The following is a 22,586-nucleotide window of genomic DNA, read 5'->3' on the forward strand; positions in this document are numbered from 1 at the left end:
GCTTTTCATATCCATGGATCTCTCCATCACTTCATGGGCAGTCTTATACCCCCAGAAGGCCTTCAGCCTTCATATGCACAACTCTACATCTATGACCCTGAGGAAGCCACAAACATCCGTGCCACCTGTCCTGGAAATGAAGGTCTTGACCATCGCATCCTCAGAGAGCTCTATGATATGCTGTATCAAAGCCATCCCTATGCTCCTTTGTATAAGCAGGCCTATCAAGTCATGTGAGAGAAGCCTCCAGAGCAGCACACTGATGTTTGTGCATGCATCCATTTCCAGCAAGGCACAGATGGTTGAAGATATAATCTTCCCACTGCCAATGAAATTGCTGTGATTATTCCTGGAGATGGATCTGAGGAGGTATCTGACAAATGTGATATTGTCTTGCGACTTCAAGGTGGTCAACTCCAGTGTGTCAGCCAACTCAGTCACACATACTCAACCCTGCATTATGTCCTTCTCTTTCCTTCTGGTAAAGAGGGCTGGCATCTTGACATCCCTCTTAACAATCAGGGTGGATGTCAATGAGCAAAAAAAGTCACCCAGTTGCTCTATTATGCCTATCACCTTCACCCTCGCCTGGTTCACATGGACCATAATAACATCTTTTGTGGCGGATGACTGTTCCAGCAGTATGTGGTTGATGCTTGGGCCTCTATAGAGCAGAGCAATTTGAACTGGATCAGGAACAACCAAAAGCAGCTGAGGGCAGACTGCTACCGAGGCTTAACAGATAATGTCCTTGATGATGGTGTGAATGATCTAGCTCAGACAGGTCGCTCCATTATTCTTCCCTTCTCTCATACTGGGAGCCCTTGGTGCATGCACCAGCTGCTTCAAGATTCCTTGGCCATTTGCTGTGCCTGCAAGAAGCCTGATCTTTTCCTAACAATGACTGCCAATGGGAGTTGGCCTGAAATCACTGAGAATCTCCTTCCAGGTAATAATTCATATTTGATGCACTGTTTATGACTTCAGCCTGACAACTTCTTATATAGGTCAGAGTGCTGTGGACCGTCTGGACTTGGTGGCTTGTGTATTCTATCAGAAGCAGCAGGCTCTGTTGAAGAAGGTTTGTAAAGGCTACTATGGAAAGGTTGCAGGTTTGGTGTACACTATCAAATATCAAAAATGCGGTCTGCCCCATATGCACCTTCTCATCTTCCTGGAGCAAGAGGATAAGATACACACTGCAGAACAAATCAATTCCTTCATCTCCACTCAAATTCCTGACAGAAATGTCCATCCATAACTCTATGAGGCTGTGGAAAAATATATGTTGCATGGCCCTTGCAACCTGCAATGTTGCTTGGAGAATGGATAGTGCAAGAAACACTTTCCAAAGTCATTCTGTCCCCAGACCTTGATGAAGGATGATGGTTATCCAGAGTATGCAAGACCCGACAATGGTCATACCATCCAAAAGAATGACAACATCTTCACCAACAAAGATGTTGTTCCCCACCCCCCAGAACTCCTGGTGCAATTCAACTGCCACATCAATCTGGAAGTCTGCACCTCTATCAAATCTGTCAAATATATTCACAAGTACATCTACAAAGGAAATGACCATGCTACTTTGGAGATGAGAGGAGCAGTGGATGAGGTCAAATCATATCTCGACTCCAGGTATATCAGCTCAACTGAGGCTGCATGGTGCATCTTTGAATTTTCAATGCATCTTGAATGGCCCTCTGTCTACTGCTTTCCAGTCCACCTCCCAGATGAACATATGGTGTTCTATGATCCTGAGGATGATGCCCATGATGTTCTTGAGCATGCAGCAGCCAAAGAGACTTACCTCACTGGATGGTTCAAAGCCAATGCCAATGAGAACTTTGTGGCAGCTGGAGCCCATGACCACCTCTATCAGGACTTTCCCTCAAAATTTGTCTGGACCAAAAATGCATGGAAGATATGCCAGTGTGGAATGGCCATTGGAAGGATGTACGCTGCTGCACCCAGCTCTGGAGAGCACTTCTACATGAGATTACTTTTGACTGTAGTGAAAGGTATGATGTCCATGACAATTGTTATTGATCTAACTCACCATTTTTTAAGGGGCTACCTCCTATGAGCATCTTCAGACATTTGATGGGGTTGTCTATGAGACTTTCAAGGAAGCATGTCAGCACAGAGGTCTGCTTGATGATAATAATGAATGGATCCAGTGCTTGCAGGATGCATCTCATATGTGCACTGGACATTGCATGTGCAATCTCTTTGCCATCATCCTCATTCATTGCAATCCCACAAGCCCTGATGACTTTTGGAACTGCTTCAAGGAAAATCTCTGTGATGATCTACACCACCACCTCACCCATGTTCCATTCAGCATACCTGACCCTACAGAGGAGGAGGTCCATGACTATGGTCTCTATCTCATTGATGGTGTGCTTCACAAAAATGGGTGGTCTTTGGAAGCAATCCCTCACATGCCTGTTTCTCAAATGGCAGCAAGATGGGGGGCCATGGAGGGCAATCAGCTCATTGCTGAGCAGCTTCAGTATAATCCACAGGAACTTCAGCAGATAGTAGATGTAGGAGTCCCTTTGCTCAATATTGAGCAGAGGGTGGTCTTTGATGCTGTGGTACATGATGCAATGCATTGCAATGAGGAAAGACCTGGACATGCATACTTTGTCCACAGTGCAGGTGGATGTGGCAAGACATATCTCTGCAAGCTCATTGCTTCAAAACTCCATGCTGAAGGCAAGATTGTCCTTTGTGTGGCCTCCTCTGGAATCGCTTCCCTCCTCCTACTAGGCAGACGTACAGCTCATTCATGATTCAAAGTTCCCATCCCCATTCATGAGGACAGCTCATGCAACATAAAGAAAGGAGATGTTGTCCATGAGCTTCTCAAGGCCACCTCTCTCATCATCTGTGATGAAATTCCTATGCTTCACCGCCATATTCTGGAATGCCTTGACCGCACATTACACGATCTTCTGAATGTTGATGCTGATTTTGGAGGAATAACAATACTCTTTGGAGGAGACTTCAGACAGACCCTGCTGGTGGTGCCTCATGGATCCAGGGAGCAGATAGTGGGTGCCACATTTTGCAGATCTTGCATCTGGCCAAACCTTTGCATCTTCCATCTCAAGAGAAATATGTGGCTTGGTCAAGATCCTGCCTCTGATGAATTTGCAAAGTGGCTCCTTGAGATTGGAGCTGGCAAGGGCACAGATGGAGATGGAACCATGACCCTCCCTATTCACATGCGCTGTGCCAACAATGATGTCCAATCTCTCATTGATGTCCTATACTCTCCAGTTCTGCACCCTGGCCATCCTCCCATGAATGACTCCTTCTTCCTGGAATGTACCATCCTCTCCATAAAGAACACTGATGTGGATGAAATCAACACCACCATTCTTGAATCATTCCCTGGAGATAAAGCAGTCTTTACCAGTGCAGACTCGGTCACTGAGAGGGACTATGACTACATTCCCATAGAGTTCCTCCACACCCTCACCCCATCAGGCTTCCCATTGCACAAGTTGGAGGTCAAAGCAGGTGTTCCTCTGATGCTCTTGCACAACTTAAACCCCTCTGAAGGCCTCTATAATGGAACACATATGATCCTCCTGTCTTGGACCACACATGTCCTCAAGTGTTGCATTCTTAGGGATGGTGTTGATGAAGCTCACCAAAATGATCAAGACACAGTCCTGATCCCTCGTATGACCCTGGATGCCACTTCTGAGGACAACCCTATTTCTCTCAAGCGTCAACAATTCCCTGTTCATCTTGCATTTGCCATGACAATCAACAAGGTGCAAGGTCAAAGTATCAAGTGGGTTGGACTCAATTTGCAAACTCCCATCTTCAGTCATGGACAGCTATATGTGGCTTTGTCTCAGTGCACTCACAAAGAGAGAGTGTATGCTATCTTTCCAGAGCATGAAGAAGGCTCAAAAACAACAAATGTAGTGTATAAAGAAGTGCTTAGAGGCCTTACAGATCCTATCAATGATTGATGTACATAGAATTGTACTTTTATATAGAGAACTGACTGATGTGATGTATTATGTACTTTTATGTGGTGTAGTAGATTGTACTTTTAGCTGCTCAACAATGTAGATTTCAAGTTTTCAAACTTCTACTATGATCATTAGTAATGAGTAAGCCAAGGTGCTGCAGGCACCTCCCAAAGGAGCACGAAGTGCTCCTTTGCCTTCCTGTGCCGAAGGCACAGTGAGTATTAGGATGAAGCCAAGGCCAGGAAGCTAAAAAGGAGTGCTTCATGCTCCTTTTGCTTCCTGTGCCAAAGGCACAATGGGTGGTGGACTAGTAGACTAGCTTCACACCCATTGTGCCTTCAGCACAGGAAGCAAATGGAGCACTTCACACTCCTTTTTGGCTTCCTGGCCTTGGCTGCATCCTAGCATGTACAATAAATAATTGATGAAAAATTGAATAAGAGAACAGGGGAATGGGGGAATGGGCCAAAGGTGTAAGCGGAGCAAGCACTTTTGGTCCATTCCCCCATTCCCCTGTTCTCTCATTCAATTTTTCATCAATTATTTATTGACATGTGCTGCACTTGAATGGGCAACAGTATTAAGTCAGAGCTCAAAAACACATGACTGGGCCATGCAAGAAAGCCACACAAGATTCCCAAAAAGAGGTTTAAGTGAGCTAAGTGTTCTTAAGTGTTCTTAAGCGAATCTAAGCATTCCTAAGTGCATCTAAGTGTATCTATGCAAAAGCCATGCAAGCTGGCAAGACGATTCCCACCCATCACATCTTACTTTATAGATGTTGTTTGTTCTTGTTGCTCTAGCCCTCAAATTGTTGTGTTTGTCTTTTCATGCATTTCTGTAGAGAATTTTATATTTGTTTCCATTGCACTGAACTACATAGTCACCTAGAGAACTTGTGTTTGCCTACAGAAGACCAGGGAGGGACTTGCTATGAAGAGGAGTGACTTGGTGCACTTGTGGTTGTTCCTTTGTGAGCATCCACCAACTAGAGCAAATATTTGGAGATGTGACTCCACCTGCAGACAGTGAAGAAAACTAGCTCACACCTGTTGCAATGCCGTCTAGAGACACATTATATCAGGGTCACAGATATTGATGAATCATAGTATTTTATCAGGCTTAGAGCCATTGGCCATCACTGAAGCATTTGATGTTTGTAGCAAAGCAGGTAGTGGCTCACTGCCAGCATGTGACTTTGACTCACCACCATTTAGCCTGAGACTTGTTCACTGGTGAAGTCCTAGCACAGGAAGTCCTTTCTGATTAGTGAGTAATTGAAGAGTCACAGATATGCTTAGCAGTCACCGAGTGCTGAGTGCTGAGTGGTCATGCAGTTTGTGAATGTCCACCCAGGTTGGATGCAGGTGCCCATTATATCAAGTCAGATGCTTGAGCCTCCAGCAAGGTATGCATTGCAATAGGTGTAATATAAAAAATGTGTGCTGGGATTATTGGGTGCATTCATTGGGAGTGATGTGCTGGCATTGAGGTGGTGACACAGATGGATGATGAAGACCTGCACAAGGGTGCATAGGGGGGTACTGTACCTCTGTGTATGGAGGCAACTGTGGATTACACATGACACACTGCTAAAGTTGCAAAGTCAGCAACCTTGTCTGATTGCCTATGACATCAGAACAAAATAGCAACCAACATCCCTGTTGTATGTCAGAGTGGTGCTGGGTTCAAACTCCTGTGGAGGGATTTGACTTAGCAAAGGTAGACTACCAATTAAGCTTCACAATGAAACTGAAAATCACACAGGTATCATTCACAGCCTGGAGGATGAACCACCCAAACTTCAGCTCAATGCTGAGGCTGGTGGTGATGACACTGACATACCTTGTAGCACTGTTATTCTGGATACTTTTGGGATCGAAAGGCAGATGTTGCAGCTGCAGACATTGCACAATTTTGTGTCCATGATGTACAGTGAGGTGACAGGCATGAACTGGTTGCAGCAGGACACAATGAGAATATATGGGCAGTAGTAAACAAGCAGGAAGTTGGTACAGAGGTGAAAAAGTAGTTTTAGTGATTTTTGTGGCAGATTTTTTGAATTCTACAATGTACCTACAGTTAGCAACTGACCCCCTGTGACATGTTATGGTGGGGTAAATTAGCAATGCAACCAAGGCCCTGTGATGTGTTACAGTTGCCTCTATACACAGAGGTACAGTATTCTGAGGACATCTGGGAAATGGAAAGTTCAGGGTTATGTAAGTCTAAGATAGGGTATGTCTAGGGTGTGCCTGGCTACACCACCAACTGCCTGAAACCTATGGTAGAGCCCTAAAATAGTTGAGGTGTAGACTAGCCCTGAGAAATATTTATTACAAGGACTGTCCTTTGGACAACAATATATTGTGTTTACAGTAACAACTCAGGAAATACTATGTCAGCATCATCTCTGCAAATAGACACTGTGTCTGTTCTTATTTTCAACAACACTGTGCACAATCAACCATGAGCCAAGAGATCAATCCAGAGGTCAAGCACAGTTTGTATGGAATATATTGGTGCTATGCTCGATGACAATGCAATGAGCAGAGTCACTGTTTGGAATTTGAACCTCCATATATATATATATATATCCTGCTTCTCTTTCTCACCTTCCCTCAGTTTGTTCCATCACACTGAGGGTAAGCCTTTTTATTATTTGGTCCACCACTAGATACTGACTACAGCTTAGGCTTACACAGTATCTAGGTATTCAATATAGTTTGTTCCATCACACTGAGGGCTTATGCAGTATCTAGCATTAAAAGGTTATGAGCCCTGCTCACTTGTAAATTGAGGAGCGGAATTACCAACTAGGTACTCAACAAGCCTCTGGAATGAACCCACTGGGTTATTAAACCCTTGGGGATCTTATCAATGTCTATCAACGTCATCTCAACATTTAATCTTGCCTTCTTAGGTTGAGGCAAATCACTTGCAGTTGCCCACAAGTATATATACCTGCACATTGCTCATTTTTGATCTCCTGCCTCTTGTCCTTATGCCTTCAACTACCACCCATACTCACTCTAAGAGCTCTGGCACTAAAGGCACATCTCTCAGTCCGCCATCTGTCATCCCACCCTCAGTCTCCATGTCTACACTTCAAGCTACAATCACAGCCATTATGCTGAGCCAGACTGATCTGGAAAAGATTGAGGTTCTTGATCGAAGCAAGAACAATTGGGGCATATGGTCCAACCATATGCAGAATTACCTCTTACTCAAACATGGAGAGGGGTATATTCTTGGACTAGTTGCTCACCCTGACCCTTCACTGGATCCCTCCAGTGTGGGGCATTGGGATCTCAACAACTTGTATATCATGGCTGCCTTACCCACCCATTCCAGTTCTGAAGAACAAGAATTCCTTCATGGATACACCAATGCCCACCTAGCATGGGATGCTCTCAAATCACATCATGAGAAGGTTAGACCCATTGCCCAGATTCTCCTTATTCAACAAGCATTGGCAATCAAGTACGTTTGTTCAGAAAGGCTTTCTACCACTAGCACTACTCTCCATGACTTAGTACATCACATCTACACCATCAGTATTCCCAAGGAAGAAGACTTCCTCACCATTATGATGCTCAATGCTATGGCTGAGGATCTTCTGCATGTCCAGAATCATATTGCTGACACTCTCACCACCAGCACTATCACTAACCCTTATGGTCCTTCCCACATCCACTCTTGCCTTGATGTTGAGCAACAGTTGCTCGATACTGCAAAATCCAAGAGTGGTGACATGGCCTTAGCTGCCACCAGTAAGGGAGGTAGTCATCACAAATGCAGTTCTTGCAGTACCTGTGGCAACTCCAGTCACTCAATGAGAGACTGCTTTGGCAAAGGAGGTGCTATGGAGGGGAAACAAGAGGAAGTGTTGGCGCATAGATGTGCAGCTCATGAGGCTAAGGGACAGCCTGCAGGTAAAACCACTGCACCTAAGCCTACCGCAGCCACTGGCAAGCCAGGTGGTCTGTGTTATGACATGAATGGTCGTGCTTACCTACTCAACAGTGAGAGTCATGAGGCCATATATGTTGCCACTCCATCTGCTGCTGAAACTTCCAATACACCCACCTCCACTGAGTTTGCCAGACTGGCCAGTGATGTCATGACTCCAGTGTTCATCTGCAAGTTATCTGACACTGGGGAAGATGATTATACCACTCCCCTTGTGTCACCTGATAACCTTACCACCAGCCTGGACTGGCGCCACAACACTTGTCCTGTGGACTTTGCTGGTCTCACATATAAGGCTCCCAATCAGTGTAAGCACACTATTGTCAACCCTTCTGTGGTCCCACTCTTCCTTGATAGCGGTGCCTCAGTGCACATCAGCAATGAGGAGGATGACTTCTTCTCCCTTCGTCCAATCCTGCCTCGCTCCATTAACAGGGTTGGTGGTTCTTCTATCCAGGCTATTGGCATTGGTACTATATGCCTGGTTGTTGCCAGAGGCATCCACATCTCACTTGACAATGTCTTGTTCATTCCTGCAGCTATGGTGTGTTTGATCTCTGTGTCTGCTCTCTGTGAAGCACACCACTGTATTGCCTCTTTCAATGCTACCAACTGCTGGGTCCAGTCATGCAACAGCACTCACATGCTATCTGGGACTCTCACCTCACACCATCTTTATGCACTATCTGGTGGACAGCTGTCTGCAGATCATGCCTTCTTAGCCCACCAGAAGCCAACCCTCGAGTGCTGGCACCACTGCCTCAGGCACGCTAACTACCACACTGTATATGACCTTACACATTCCAGTAATGCAACCGGTATGCCTATTGATCTTTCTCCCATCCCACCTAAGTGTGATGCTTGCATCCTTGGCAAACAGACATGTTCTAGCATTCCTAAGTCACGTCAGGGTGTTAGAGCAGGCAGAAAGTTGGGCATTGTACATGTGGACTTGATGGAGAATCCAGATACTGTGTCCACAGCCAGTAATAAATACATCATGGATATTATTGATGATCACTCTTCTTATGCTTGGTCTATCCTGCTTGCTTCAAAATCTGACACATTTCCTGCACTTCAAGCTTGGGCACTCACTCATGAAGTCGAAACTGGTACCAAAGTTGGGACTTATCACTCCGACAACAGAGAACTAAAGTCAGCATCCATGTGAGAGTGGCTCCTCTCACATGGTACTGAACATCAGTTCACAGCCTCATATACTTCAGCACACAATGGTCAAGTAGAATGTCTGCACAGAACCTTAATGGGTAAAGCTCATGTGATGAGATTGGCTTGTGACATCCCAGTGAACAGATGGGACAAATTTGTCCTAACAGCATGTTACTTATCCAACCATACACCTTCAACATCTCAAGATGGTCACACCCCATTTGAACATTGGTATGACCACCCACCAGACCTTTCTCACCTGCGTGAAATTGGATGTAGGGCTTTCATCCTGATTCAAAATCACCACAATCCTAAAGTTTACAGCCACTCTGTTGAATGCACTCTTATCAGCTATTCATTCAATTTGAAGGCTTATCGGTGCTATCATCACACCTCTCATAAAGTATTTGTATCTTATCATGTGTCTTTTATTGAGCCACATCAACAAGGGGCTACTTTACCTTCGCCTATGACAACACCTATTGCACAAGCATCTCATTCTGTTTCCATTGAGGAAATACTGGACATTGATTCCCCCTCATCAAACACTCCTCATCATGCTCCATCTATTTTGGCTTCACCTCCGTGATGCTCAACCCATGCTCCTGTGCCATCTGAACAACAATGTGCTTTGGACGGTAAGCCATATATCTCAGCAACACAATGTGCCATCTTAGATTCACTCTCGGCTGTGGAATGCCTTAAGGCGACATCCCCTGAGGCTATGACTACCATTTTCACTGAGGAGGAGCTCTTGTCCTTGGCTGATCTTTTTGCATCTATGCCTGATAACCTGCAACACAAATACCCTGACAACCCATCCACATGTGCTGAAGCAATGGCTTCAGCACACTCAACTCAATGGCAGGCAGCCCTCAAAGACGAGTTTGATTCTTTATAAGACCTTGGCATTTACAAGCTTGTACCATGATCAACTATACTCCCGGGTCATAAAATTATGTGAGGTCACCCTATCTTCAAGCTTAAATGCGACCAGCATGGACAACCTGCCCATTTTAAGGCCTGTTACATCTGTCATGGGTACTCTGCTGTTTTGGGACAGGATTATACCAAGACCTCTGCACCGACAGCATGCCTCAAATCCTTCTGTGTTCTTACCCACCTTGGAGCTGCCTTAGACTGGGAAATCGATCAAATCAACATCAAAACAGCCTTTCTTCATGGGTTACTAGAGTCTGACAAGGTTTGCTACATGTACCAGCCTGAAGGCTTCCTCAAACTGGGAAAAGAGGACTGGGTCTGGGAGCTTCAAAAGGGCCTCTACAGAATGAAACAGGGCAGTCTTGTATGGAACTGCACCATGAACAAAGCGATGATCACCTGGGGATTCATGCATCTTAAATGTGAACACTGCATTTACTATTGCAAAACTGATGCAGGTATCCTCCTCATCACAGTGCATGTCAACAACTTTCTCACTGTGGGCAGCAACAAAACCATCATCTCCAATTTCAAATCACAGCTACATACTAAATAGCAAATTTCTGACCTAGGCAACACATGTTTCTGTCTTGGCATTGCTATCGACTGTGACCAACTCAATCATACCATCAGCCTCTTGCAGACTGCACTCATTGATCAAATTGTCATACAATTTGGCTTGTCCAACGCCTCACCTGTCTCTACCCCAATGGAAACTGGCCTGCATCTCTCACGCTGTTCACATGCTCCCACTACCAATGCTCAACACGACCTCATGACACAGACACCTTACCAATCACTTGTGGGTTCTTTAATGTATCTTGCCATAGGTACATGACCTGACATCACACACACCATACAGCAATTGTGTCAACACCTTGATTGCTACAGTCCTGTACACTGGGATGCAGCAAAACGTGTCACCTGTTATCTCAAAGGGACTCATACTCTTAAGCTTGTCCTAGGTGGAGAACACCCTGCCCATCTACTGGGATTCACTGATAGCGACTATGCCAACTGTCCAGACACCCGTCAATCCATTAGCAGCTACTGCTTCACCATGGGCACAGGCATGATTGCCTGGAGCGCAAGGCAACAGAAAACCATTGCTTTATCAACCTGTGAGGCAGAGTATGTCGCTGCATCTGATGCGGCCAAAGAGCTTACATGGCTGTGCACCTTGCTTCTCAAACTTGAATTTGCACAATCATCCCCAACTCCTTTACTTTGCAATAACACTGGCAGAATCATGCTTTCCAAAGATGTGTCATATCACTCGAAAGTTAAACACATCAATATCATGGTGCATTCCCTATGTGAATGAGTCACTCGTGGCCAGCTCAAACTCTCCTACGTCAAATCCATGCATAATGCTGCCAATATATTTACTAAGGCCCTCACGTAAAAGAATTTCAAATGTCTTCATGCCTGCTTGGGTTTACAGTGAGAAGTTGAGGAGGAGTGTGACTGCTCATCACATCAAGGAGGAGTATTGGTGCTATGCTTGATGATGACGCAATGAGTGGAGTCACTGTTTGGAATTCAAACCTCCATGTATATATATATCCTGCTTCTCTTTCTCACCTTCCCTCAGTTTGTTCCATCACACTGAGGGTAAGCCTTTTTATTATTTGGTCCACCACTAGATACTGACTACAGCTTAGGCTTACACAGTATCTAGGTATTCAATATAGTTTGTTCCATCACACTGAGGGCTTACGCAGTATCTAGCATTAAAAGAATACAGTGGATGCAATGACTTTCAAATGTACAGAGAAGCTAGATTTTGAGGAAGTGACAATGCAGCATGATGATGCGCACACGCACATTTCTGACCAACCCCATTTCTACCGAGAGGTTACATACTTCAGGAGATAGTTGTGTGTGTTCTGGTGCATTCAACAATCAAGTCTGCTCAGCTTCTTTCAGCCTGTCCAAGCTAAAATAAGATTCTGCATGGCTTCATGAGTGAAATGTGTGATTGATATCACTTGTGAAACTTCTGGAAATCACCCAGAAATTTGTCTAGAATCTTATCATCGAAAATCCATCAACATAGAGGAAAGGAATGCATGATCAAGACAGCTTTCAGTGTCTTCAAGAATTGGTGGGAAGAGGAAGTCAATGGTGTCGTTGAAGTTTGTGGTACAACATTGAACAGCACTGAGCAAAGAGACAGAACACACAATAACACCCATTCCCAGCAGCATCTCGTGCTTAATACATGTAGATATGGTTTTCACACTATCTCTGTGAGAGGTTTCATGTAGAGCTGTGTGAGAGCTGGGAAACAGGCCTATAAGTGGTGTTGTGGCCAAAGAAAGAAATTGCACTAAAATTTAAAATGTAGCCTCTCTGATTTGAACTCAAGTGCTTGCTATTGACCAATATACATACTTTATGCACACAAACCATTAGGTCATAAGCCCTTGTATTTAATAGGTGTTGACTTATATATGACAACCAGCAGGTCATCTCATCACAAATTTCACTAAGTCTTTGTGCCAAGTCCTAATCAGTCTCTACTGTCTAGCAATTATTGTAGTGTGACATGTATTTTGCAGAAAGCAGTTCTTGTGAAATTCAAGTTCTATATAATGTATTTGCATTCACACTGCTTAGGTAAATAGAACCAAATGTATTTTGTGTAGAATACAGATTGTTACAATCAATGTACACCCCTATTCTTTTGTTTCCCTTATCTCACATTGTATTACATCATGATTGCTACTTGCTGTCATTAGATGATCTCATCCTGTTATCTCCTTACTTACCACTTTTGGATCCCATTGCATTCATCCTTATTAGGCATTCACTTGTATTGTTACTTACTCATGCCTGCCCTAAACTCTCCTAGCTATTCACTATAAATAGGCAACTCTATACATTGTAGTTTTTTACTTGCCGAATCTTACCAGGTTTTACCTGATCTTTCACTAAGGACCTCCAATCCTTAGTCGTCTGAACCGATATTCTAATAGCAAGCACTCCTTGTTGTTAGTCTTAGACCTTCTTCCTTTTGAGAAGGAGAATTCAGTCTCTGAATGTTCCCTTTTGAACTTTGACTGTTTTGAACCATCCTAGTTCATAACACAGATGCTAGCTCAGCAAACTTAGAGCTCATTATAGAGTTCTTGGACAGGATGTTCATGCAAGCTTTTTCATAGGTATACCATAGGTTTAATATTTAGATCTATGGACGAGTCTGGGATTGGACCAATTATAAGCTATAACCAATCTATTACCCAGGCAGGAAAAAAACCCTTTGATAAGCATTGGATCTATGGGCTTTACACCATAATTTATGTATTTATGTACTAAGTCTCTATTCAAACTCATATTGGCCTGTTGCCAAGGTGTTACAAATGGTTTTCACACTATCTCTCTACAGCCCAATGCAGCAGTTGGTGGTGTAGATTCAAGTGGAGTTTACAGTGCTTTTCATAATTATGCGGAATCCCATTATTTATTTGGGCTGGTCAGAAATGTCCAGAGCATGATACCAAGAGATCATGAGAGATGAGATGGCACTGTGGTCATCTTGCTTGCAAGGTCATATGCTACTAGGGGTCAGCATTGCTGACTATTTACCTTGCTCTGGTTGATTCTGCATTTAGTCCATACATGTACATTTCACAGTAAGGTAACTTGTAAGGTAAGTTTCAATTTCACTTCTAAATTTTCATACCAGGGTGCCAATTTGTGACCATGTGGAGTTTATTTTATTTTATTTTATTTTCACAATGATGACTACACTTTGTCACAGGCAATGAGGAGTTTCAGAGTTTCTAATTTTGACATGGTGCTTCCTGACATGCCACATATTGCCTCTTTCCCATCTTTATCCACTCAACATTATCTCCTGTGTAATTTTTGTTGGTTAGCATATGGCTTGAAGACAGTCTCCTGTTAATTATCTCACAGGTGTGGGGGACATGGCTGTAAGTTTACCCAGCCATGATTGTGCTCTGACCAATCAGACCCTAACCCTGTCGCATTTCTACTATATATGGAAAAGTCATTGAGATACGTATCAAGAGGTCATAAGTATACCCCCTCCATTTACCGCGCGGGTTTACTGTGTTGTAATTTCCCACATCACTGGAGCACTGCTCGTGAGTGGAGGCTATAATATGAAAGCTCGGTTCTGGTCTTTTAAGACCATACTCGAGCAATACAAAGCATAGGAAGAGTGGCTGAAGAAGCACGTCGGCTCCTTTCTTATAGTGACACCCAGGTATGCACTTTCCCATGATCGTTCCGCCTTGCCATTCATCCAGCATGTGCTGCGTGGTAACACACATCTGTGCGGTCACGACAACTGGTGGTGGTAGAACAGGGATATCTCATTCATAAATTTCGTGCACATCTACATCTTCGGAGTGTATAAAACCAGTATCCCTTTAGTTATTCACTGTATCTTGATCTTCTCAGCAACACCTGCACATGCCATCAATACTGATCCAGAATAAGATCGACTAATGGAACTCACCCTTCTTCCAAACAAGCCCATAGTTCTTCGCAGTCCGGGTGGTAAACATTCCCGCAAGAATCAGCGCGCACACCGCACGGGCGGCCTCTGGGTCCATAGGACCGACTTTATCGCCCGTGTTTCCGAGGACGGTCGAGATGACAGTGTGGAGCTCGGTCCAGAATGGCTGGGCTTGCGTAAGGAGGGCATAGAGCCCCGTGATGAACGGGGCACACCAGAGGTCCGTAGTCGTCCAGCCGTAGGGCTTGATCGCGGCGGGAGTCGTAAGTGTGAGCGGGGTAGGCTCTAGGAAGGAGAACATGCTGGTTATGAAGATGCCTCCATTAGCAATGACCTATTGTAGGCAAAGGGAGTTAGAGAGATTGAGACACGATTAGGAAGGGACAACGTACGAGAGAGGAGAGCAAAAGAGTCCATGGGGAAGATGCGATAACAGGGGAAGCATGGGTGATAATGGGTTTAGGTATCAGGCTGCAGAGAAGCAACGCTCGAGTGAATCCGTCGACAATAGATAGCGGAAGCTCAGTGAAGAGCGACATGGGCGGTATAGCAGGGATATACTCTACAATCGCCTGTGCGGCGATGTACACGCCGGGGGGGACACCTGAGAGCACGAAAGATGGAGGAACACCGATTAGAGAGCCTGATCAAACGTGGAGAGTAGTCAGTATGTATAGCGTGGATTCGAGTCGGTAAAGTACTTATGATGGCCTCTCCTCCAAACTTGACCGTGAGCGAGGTACATGCGTCTCTTAGGAAGGACCTCTCCTCCACAGACTGTTTATCGCCAGCGCGGTGCTGATACTTGGCATATAAATCTTCCCTGGCCTGCCTCAGGGCAGTGCAAAGCCGCAAGGCGGCTACCAGCTCAATGGAGCAGACTTTGATACCAAACCAGCTGAAAGGTGCTATGGGTTCGAGAGCATACCGATACAAGGATATGAATGGCTGGAGAGACATGACGGAGTCAAGGAATGGTTAACGTTAAAGTCAAGGTTGCAGGAGGTAAGCAGAAGAAGTCCTGAGACATCACTTTCGGCTCAGCGCTCGAGCCTCTGACACGCCCTTGAACGGTAAGCCGGCAATATTAGCTGGCAATCGGATTTCGGAACGATCACACAGGCCACGCCAGACATTCACTAATTAGGGATTTCATCGTTTTGCGTATAAGCAAACTCTCCAGCGCTGCAGCCACCGACAATATACAAGGACAGCAAAAAAACGTTCAAGGAAATGATCATTGACAATATCAATTTTATTCATACCATACAAAGCGCGGCCGGTCAACAGGGTTTGGAGCATCAAATAAACATGCACAATAATAATGGTCAAACCACGACCATAAGCAACGTCAACACAGGGTCGACTAGAATTGTGAGTGACAGCTGTGAAATGTCGTTAACAGGTTTCACAGAGAATCACTCGTCCAGTCCAGCACTGATCCTAGTTCCTCTTCCTTGCACTGGCCGGCATCAAGACTGTCGTCGACCGTCCCAAACTTGAGATCATCCAGGACGCCAAGGAGATTCATATCCCAATTCTGGAAGTGCAGATTGACAGCCGGAAAGTTCGGACACTTCGAGAAAGTAGGAACGTCACCGAACAGCTGAGGTGCACGCCCGTATATGTCCATCTTCCGGTCCTCGGAAAGTTCAGCCCAACATGCTGGGTCCATAGGGTGATCAAGAACGTTAAGTATAAATGCACCTTTATACGCTGCTTCAGGTTCCTTCACCCCAGACCCTGGGAAGCTCGGAACCTCCATGAACACGTTGACAGCGAAGTTGAAATATGTTAGTTCCTCGGCGGAGTAGATCATATTACCGAATTGAACCGGAGACGTGGCCACACTCGGTTGACCTCCTGAATATGGCCTGTATAAAGCTGAAACGCCGCGCTTAAGAGTCATGGACCATAGAGTGTCTTCTAGATTCTCGGTGTTGGGATGTTCCGTCGGGGGAACATGCACGATTACGCCATACATATACCAACATGGTGGATTCATACATATGACCTCGCTGTTCCGAATTATGACTATAGGAAGTGGCTCCGGAAACGCGTCCTTGTATATTTCAAGGTGTTTGTGAAGCTGATTCAAGAGCTTGATGGGATAGATCCTCGGGCAGTCCAGGTCATCAGGAAAGCATGGATTTCGAGGGACTGTAGAGTAGTAGCGGCAGGTGACAGCGTCCTTGTGCCGGCAGAAGTTGCTGATGAATTGAGAGTATAGTCGAGTGTCTGGCATGTCAAAGAAAGGCGGCGGGTACATTGGCATACCGTGGATATCGACGAGCTTTTGGTGGATCATCTTCGGTATGATACTTTCCACCTCGATATATTCTCTCTGTATGTAGAAGGCAAATGGCGCAGGGGGAGCGGCTCGCAGGGCCGTCCTGTTCGATCCGGTTGGAGTTGGGGTAAAAATAAAAGTCGGTCGGTCTTGCCAAGGGATCGGAGTGGCACAGTCATCGCGTGCAAGTATGCTATTGAAGTTAGCGGGCATGGGTCGTGGTGCGTATAGCAGATCGTAAGGCACATAGTGCATGTTGCCATTAATGTCGTTGGAGTCCTCTTCCAAATCATATTGCGCGGGGCCAGGGACCTGCACCATGTGTTCGGCTTGCATCCCAAGTACAAAGAACGATTCTCGTACCTGTTTGTGAAAAGCAAACGCGTCAGGAACGCTTGCGTGCAGTTCGTCACTACTTGGTAATCTAGGTGAATAATGAGCAAAGCTCTGAGAGGGCGCGATCGTGGTGAACTGAGTGTCATGCAGAACGGGGTGTGCGAACTCCTTCGAAGGAGAGTTTTTAGTCTGAGTTGACTGCATGATGTGATAATGAGCAAGAGGTGATGAAGATGCAGAGGAAATGCCTACTGTTTATATATCATGCCAGGGCAGTGGATGTGGATCGTGGATGGCAGAACGACAATTCATGAAGTGGATGAAATATTGTCATGTCGATATTTTAATTGAAAGGTAACCAAGCATGGTACAATGGCGAAGCGGCTGTAGTGGCCCTAAACCGGGAATGCGAGATAGTTCTTTCCAGCGATCCAACCCATGAGTGCGCTGGTTCAAGACTGTCCCCTCCAGAAAACTTGGTGTCCACACGTTCCTTGCGCCGAAAGGTGTAATCGGACTTGGAATAATCGGTCCTTGATTGGCCAGGGAAGCAATTCCGCAACCTGCAGGATCTGCCGAGTTAGTCGTAGGAGATCAGGGCATGTCATCAGACGCGCTGTGGGTCGTGCTGCTCGCAAACCTTTTTGCCTTTTTCGTGGAAGAACAGCTAGCAATTGTCATTGTTTCCTTCACCACGACCGTCTCGAGGGTACACAAAGCAGAGTCCTATTAAGAGGAAGAAAAAATGTAACTATACACGCTGAACTACAGACACACCCGCCCAATTGCTACAGCAAAGGCTACAGCGACAAAACGTAACAGCAGCACCATCTAACAGCACTTGCTACCTGTTGCAGGTGTAGATGAGTCAATCGCTACAGGAATAGTATCACTAGTGGGTCCCTTGATGGGGTCAGCAGACTGCTCAAGCGACTTGCTTGAGACGATCCGGTAGATGTCTGGGAACACGTCAGTAAAACGCCATTTCATGCAGAGACCAAAAAGTACCCGTAAGGATGGTTTGAAAAGCTGACTCGACATTTGATGCGTCCAGCGCCGAAGTCTCGATAAACGAAAGTTCGTTCTCCGCTGTCAGAAAATCAGTACCTGAGCGATTCAGTCACAGTCGATTCGTGTCAGACATACTTGCAAAAGACTTTGCCTCCTCAGTGGGAACTGCCCTCAAGTGTTTCAAGTCACTCTTGTTTCCAACAAGCATGATAACAATGTTCGAGTCAGCGTGATCCCGGAGCTCCTTCAACCACCGCGTCACGTTGACGTACGTTGCATGTTTAGCAATGTCGTACACCAACAGAGCACCAACAGCACCACGGTAATACCTGTAGACACATTAGCCTCAACAGTGAACTCTAACTGCGGAGAGTGATCACATACGCAGAGGTGATCGCGCGGTAACGCTCTTGGCCTGCAGTATCCCATATCTGTGCTTTCACCGTCTTAGCGTCGACAGTAATCGAGCGGGTCGCGAACTCGACACCAATTGTTGATTTCGACTCCAGGTTGAACTCATTACGAGTGAATCGCGAGAGAACTGGGTGATGTATATGAGTGGTCGCGCGTCCCCTGATAAATACACTATTCCTTACGATTTCTGTAGGCTACTGTGAGCTAGGAAACGATGAACGGAACTTGAAACATGCTTACGATTTGCCAACTCCAGAGTCACCAATTAGAACAACCTGTAGAGCGGAAACTGGTAAGTGCCGTGGAAACCATGTGCATGAGTGACTACGGACCTTGAAGAGAAAATCATATTCGGTCATATCGAGTTCTTGGGAACGTTGAACGGTTAAAGAGCTCTATGTACGAAGGAGTCTTGGTCGTTGAAAAGTACAAGCAGTGGTCGGAGTTCGAAAGTGACAGCAAGAGGCTTGAAGTTGTTCCCGCCGTCACAGTGATCCTTGACTTGATGATGTGACTTCTGTTATACAGTGTCTGATTGGAGACTGATAAGTATTTATTTTAGGTCGTTCCAGTGTTACGAGGCTGTTGTCCACCGACAGATGTGACATTTTTATGCCCGTATCGAGGGAGATCATACTAGATGTACTACCAGTCTATGTATAATTGTCTGTCTTGCCGCTTCTCTCTTTCATCTCCCACAAAACTAGGAGGCCGGTGCCCCTACCTGCTTTAGCTACCACCGGGCCGACCCCGTAGTCACGATGCTCAGTTGGCCTGATTGGTTGCTAATTGGCGGCATCAAGGGTCTTAACGCCTTGTTACAAGGTTTCAGTGGTTCCCTCCATGTCTACTCCACATACCAAGCGTATTTGCCAGATAATCAAGGTGCGTACAGGTTCTCGCTTTCTGTAATAAATGTCCAAACCCCCTGACCGTTCATCACAGCTCAAACCAGAATGCGCGGACGCGTACAAAGAGGTCCACAGGAACGTCTGGCCTGGCGTCCTCAACGCCCTTAGACGGTACCACATCGTGGACTACTCAATCAACCATTATCCACCGTTGAATTTGCTCATCGCAAACTTCAAGTACACAGGCAGTGACTTTGAGAAAGATATGAAAGCTATTGGAGAGGATGAGGAGACGCAGAGGTGGTGGAGGCTCACAGATAGTATGCAGGAAAGCTTTAATGACGGCGCATCTGGGAGTGGAAAGGAAATCCCTTGGTGGACGGTGAGTCTGCTTTGTAGACAGGGAATTTTCGCTTCCTTGAACAATTTGGCAAATAGGACGTAGAAGAAGTCTTCCGTTTCGAGGGAGGCTCTTCAGCATGATATGTTGACAGCTGTCGTTAATGAGATTGACTGCCTCTTCGGGCTATTGACTAGTTGGAAGGCACTGTGCCAATATTGAAAAGGCAGAGAATAAGGCAAATTCGCCCAAGACGGGGATCTGACTGGTTACATTGCTCGAACTCGATGCGGAACTTAACTTCAAGATATGGTAGAATTCATCGGCGTGTACTTCGTATGTGTATACTTATCTCGAGTAACGTAGCTTCAACTTCCCCCTTCGTCGCGAATTCCGATTCTCATCGAACTGAAGCACGTTTCTAGACAAGGCAAGGTTCAAATTGCATGAGTCGAGATAGCGAAGCACTTACCCACAAAAAGTGACCTCTCCTACAACTGAGAGCAACGACTCAATCCGGCTCATGTGAGCTTTCTTCAACGGTGCGTCCGTTTGAAAATCTACCACTGGCACCCGGAAAGATGCCACCGCTAGCATCGACAAAAGATGATTAACTTGTCGTTTTTTTGGTGTTCCAACCACTGTCAATTTCCGGAAAATGGGAAGATGAAGGAGGCCGAACAGGCCTTTCAACTCTTGCCGGAGACGCGAGGAGGGGAGGGGGAGGGTCATCGACTCAAGTGTTGCTGAATAACTTCTGGCGGCAGGAATATTGACCAGGTATATTTCATCAACCGCGATAGTCTCCAGATGAGGGAAATCGGCTATAGTGGAGCATAAGGCAAACACGGAAGCGTCCCGGAGGTGGAGATGACGTAGATCTTTGTAAAAGGGGATGCGCAGTCTCATTGGGGAGACCAGATAACAGTGAGTGTTGATGTATAGGCGAGAAATATTTGGTGCATAGAATTTGCTGAGATCATTTGAAGAACAACATTCTAAGGCTCTCAACTGAGGTGTGTTGAAGTTGAAACCCCAGTCACACGGGTGTGGCATAACGACCGTTGCCCAACGCTTGCTCTCAGAAAGGAGGATATTGAGAAGTCGAGCATTTGTCTGTGTTATTATCCAGGGGTAGTGATTACGATTGGCGCAAGTGAAGTTGTGGCATGGGGTACTGTTAACAATGTGAAGGGTGAGGGGCAAACTACCAGAGCGAGCAAGCCAACACTGGAGAAGATGTGGAAGAAATGGTCCGAATGATCTAACTTGCCCGGGGAGCACGACTTGGATGCGCGACCAGACTCCTGCTGTTGAAAGTGCAGCAACTCGCCAAAGATGGCACACCCTGGTCAAGACTAGGGGAGGGCTGGAAACGTTGGCCGAAATAGTGTAACGTCCGCATGAAAAGATACTCGGCGAGTCTGGCGCACTGTGAACGATGAACAAGAAGATTTGTCGTAGAAGTTCCGCCGGCAGCCTATGGATGTACGGTTCTGTCGGCGTCACGCTGACAAGAGAGATTGGACGCAAGAAGGACAATGCAAGGATTTTACGGAGCACTTTCATGCTCTTCTTGCTAAATGTTAAGTTAATCGATGTGGGCGTCATTAGGAGACCCGGTGCAGCCAGCCAGTATATAAGGAGATAGTACTAGTCTCCTCAGGACCCTATTCCAGGACTCTGTGGTCTCCGATCATCGATCATCCCGGACCTTTTAATTAATATTATTGTTCGCCAACTTACTATCTATGCCTTGGTCAAGAACTTCCCGATGTGACAGAAACTCCATCTTGTCAGCGTGCGTTTGATGGCAAGTATTTTGGGATTACTAGTACTCCAGGAATCTGAGTCGAGTTCGCTTGCACCTCATAGTAAGTTATGAAGTGCAAACGAACTCGATAACTCTAGAGTCATCAATTCACAAGTTTTCAAACTCAGCTGCCTGATAAGTGCTATGAGCCCCTAAATGATACAACGATGCAGTGCTATTACCATATGCCGCTGTAAAGTGAAGCCTCCATCCATACAATCGTCTATGCTGCGTTATTCAGTTCTCCAAGCTTGTTCTAATTGGTGACTCGGGAGTTGGCAAATCGTAACTATGTTTCTTGTTCTTCCCTAGCTCACACAGGCCCTTACGTACATTGGTCCTTTTACAGCTCGTGCAGCATAAATTCACCGAGAAGGGCCTGATTGGCATCTTGGCCTCGACCACAAAATTTTCATGGTTAAAAATCTGGATGGCCTTTTTCAGTGGGCGAAGGGATGTATATATGATACTGCAGGCTTGGAGCGTTCCGACGCGATTTTTCCTCATGGTATGCAGCCACTCTGCGTTTTGTCATTGTTTAGGCTTCATCGGTTACTACTATGACGCTGTCGGTGCTCTGTTGGCATACGATATCACGAACGGAGCATCGCACGGGAACGTGACGCGGTGGTTGAAAGGGCTTCGTGATAGCGGAAAGCCGAACATCGTTATCATGCTTGTTGGAAATGAGACCGATTCGAAAGACTACCTGAGGATGGTTCGCACTGATGATGCAAAGGCCTTCGCAGGTATGTGTCTTACACAGGTCGAATGTGAGTCAACTATGTACTCACGAATGAAAAATAGCCTTTTATTTTTTATTTTGCAAAAGTTCGGCGTGAGAGCACTCAACTGTCGTCAAAGCTTTCTGCTCCGTCATAAATGGTGATTTTAGTTCTGTATGTTCAATGGACCTCCGACTAAGGTATTTTTTCAGAGATTCATCGTATCAGGACG

General features: G+C 45.7%; 2 protein-coding genes across 2 annotated transcripts; one reads left to right on the plus strand and one right to left on the minus strand.

The window, feature by feature from the left end:
* Positions 1-17,572: 17,572 nt before the first annotated feature.
* On the minus strand, positions 17,573-17,860 carry BJ212DRAFT_1405129 (uncharacterized protein). The gene has a single exon (XM_041337400.1). It carries the CDS (start codon positions 17,806-17,808, stop codon positions 17,653-17,655), a length of 156 nt encoding a protein of 51 aa, XP_041185535.1. The 5' UTR covers positions 17,809-17,860; the 3' UTR covers positions 17,573-17,652.
* Positions 17,861-19,349: 1,489 nt separating this feature from the next.
* On the plus strand, positions 19,350-20,122 carry BJ212DRAFT_272116 (rhamnose mutarotase). The gene is made up of 3 exons (XM_041342794.1): positions 19,350-19,510; positions 19,571-19,858; positions 19,915-20,122. Exons 1-3 carry the CDS (start codon positions 19,469-19,471, stop codon positions 19,957-19,959), a joined length of 375 nt encoding a protein of 124 aa, XP_041185536.1. The 5' UTR covers positions 19,350-19,468; the 3' UTR covers positions 19,960-20,122.
* The last annotated feature ends 2,464 nt before the right edge of the window (positions 20,123-22,586 follow it).

Source organism: Suillus subaureus (assembly GCF_016647635.1).
Source record: "Suillus subaureus strain MN1 chromosome Unknown BJ212scaffold_198, whole genome shotgun sequence".
NCBI classification, from domain to species: Eukaryota; Fungi; Basidiomycota; class Agaricomycetes; order Boletales; family Suillaceae; genus Suillus; species Suillus subaureus.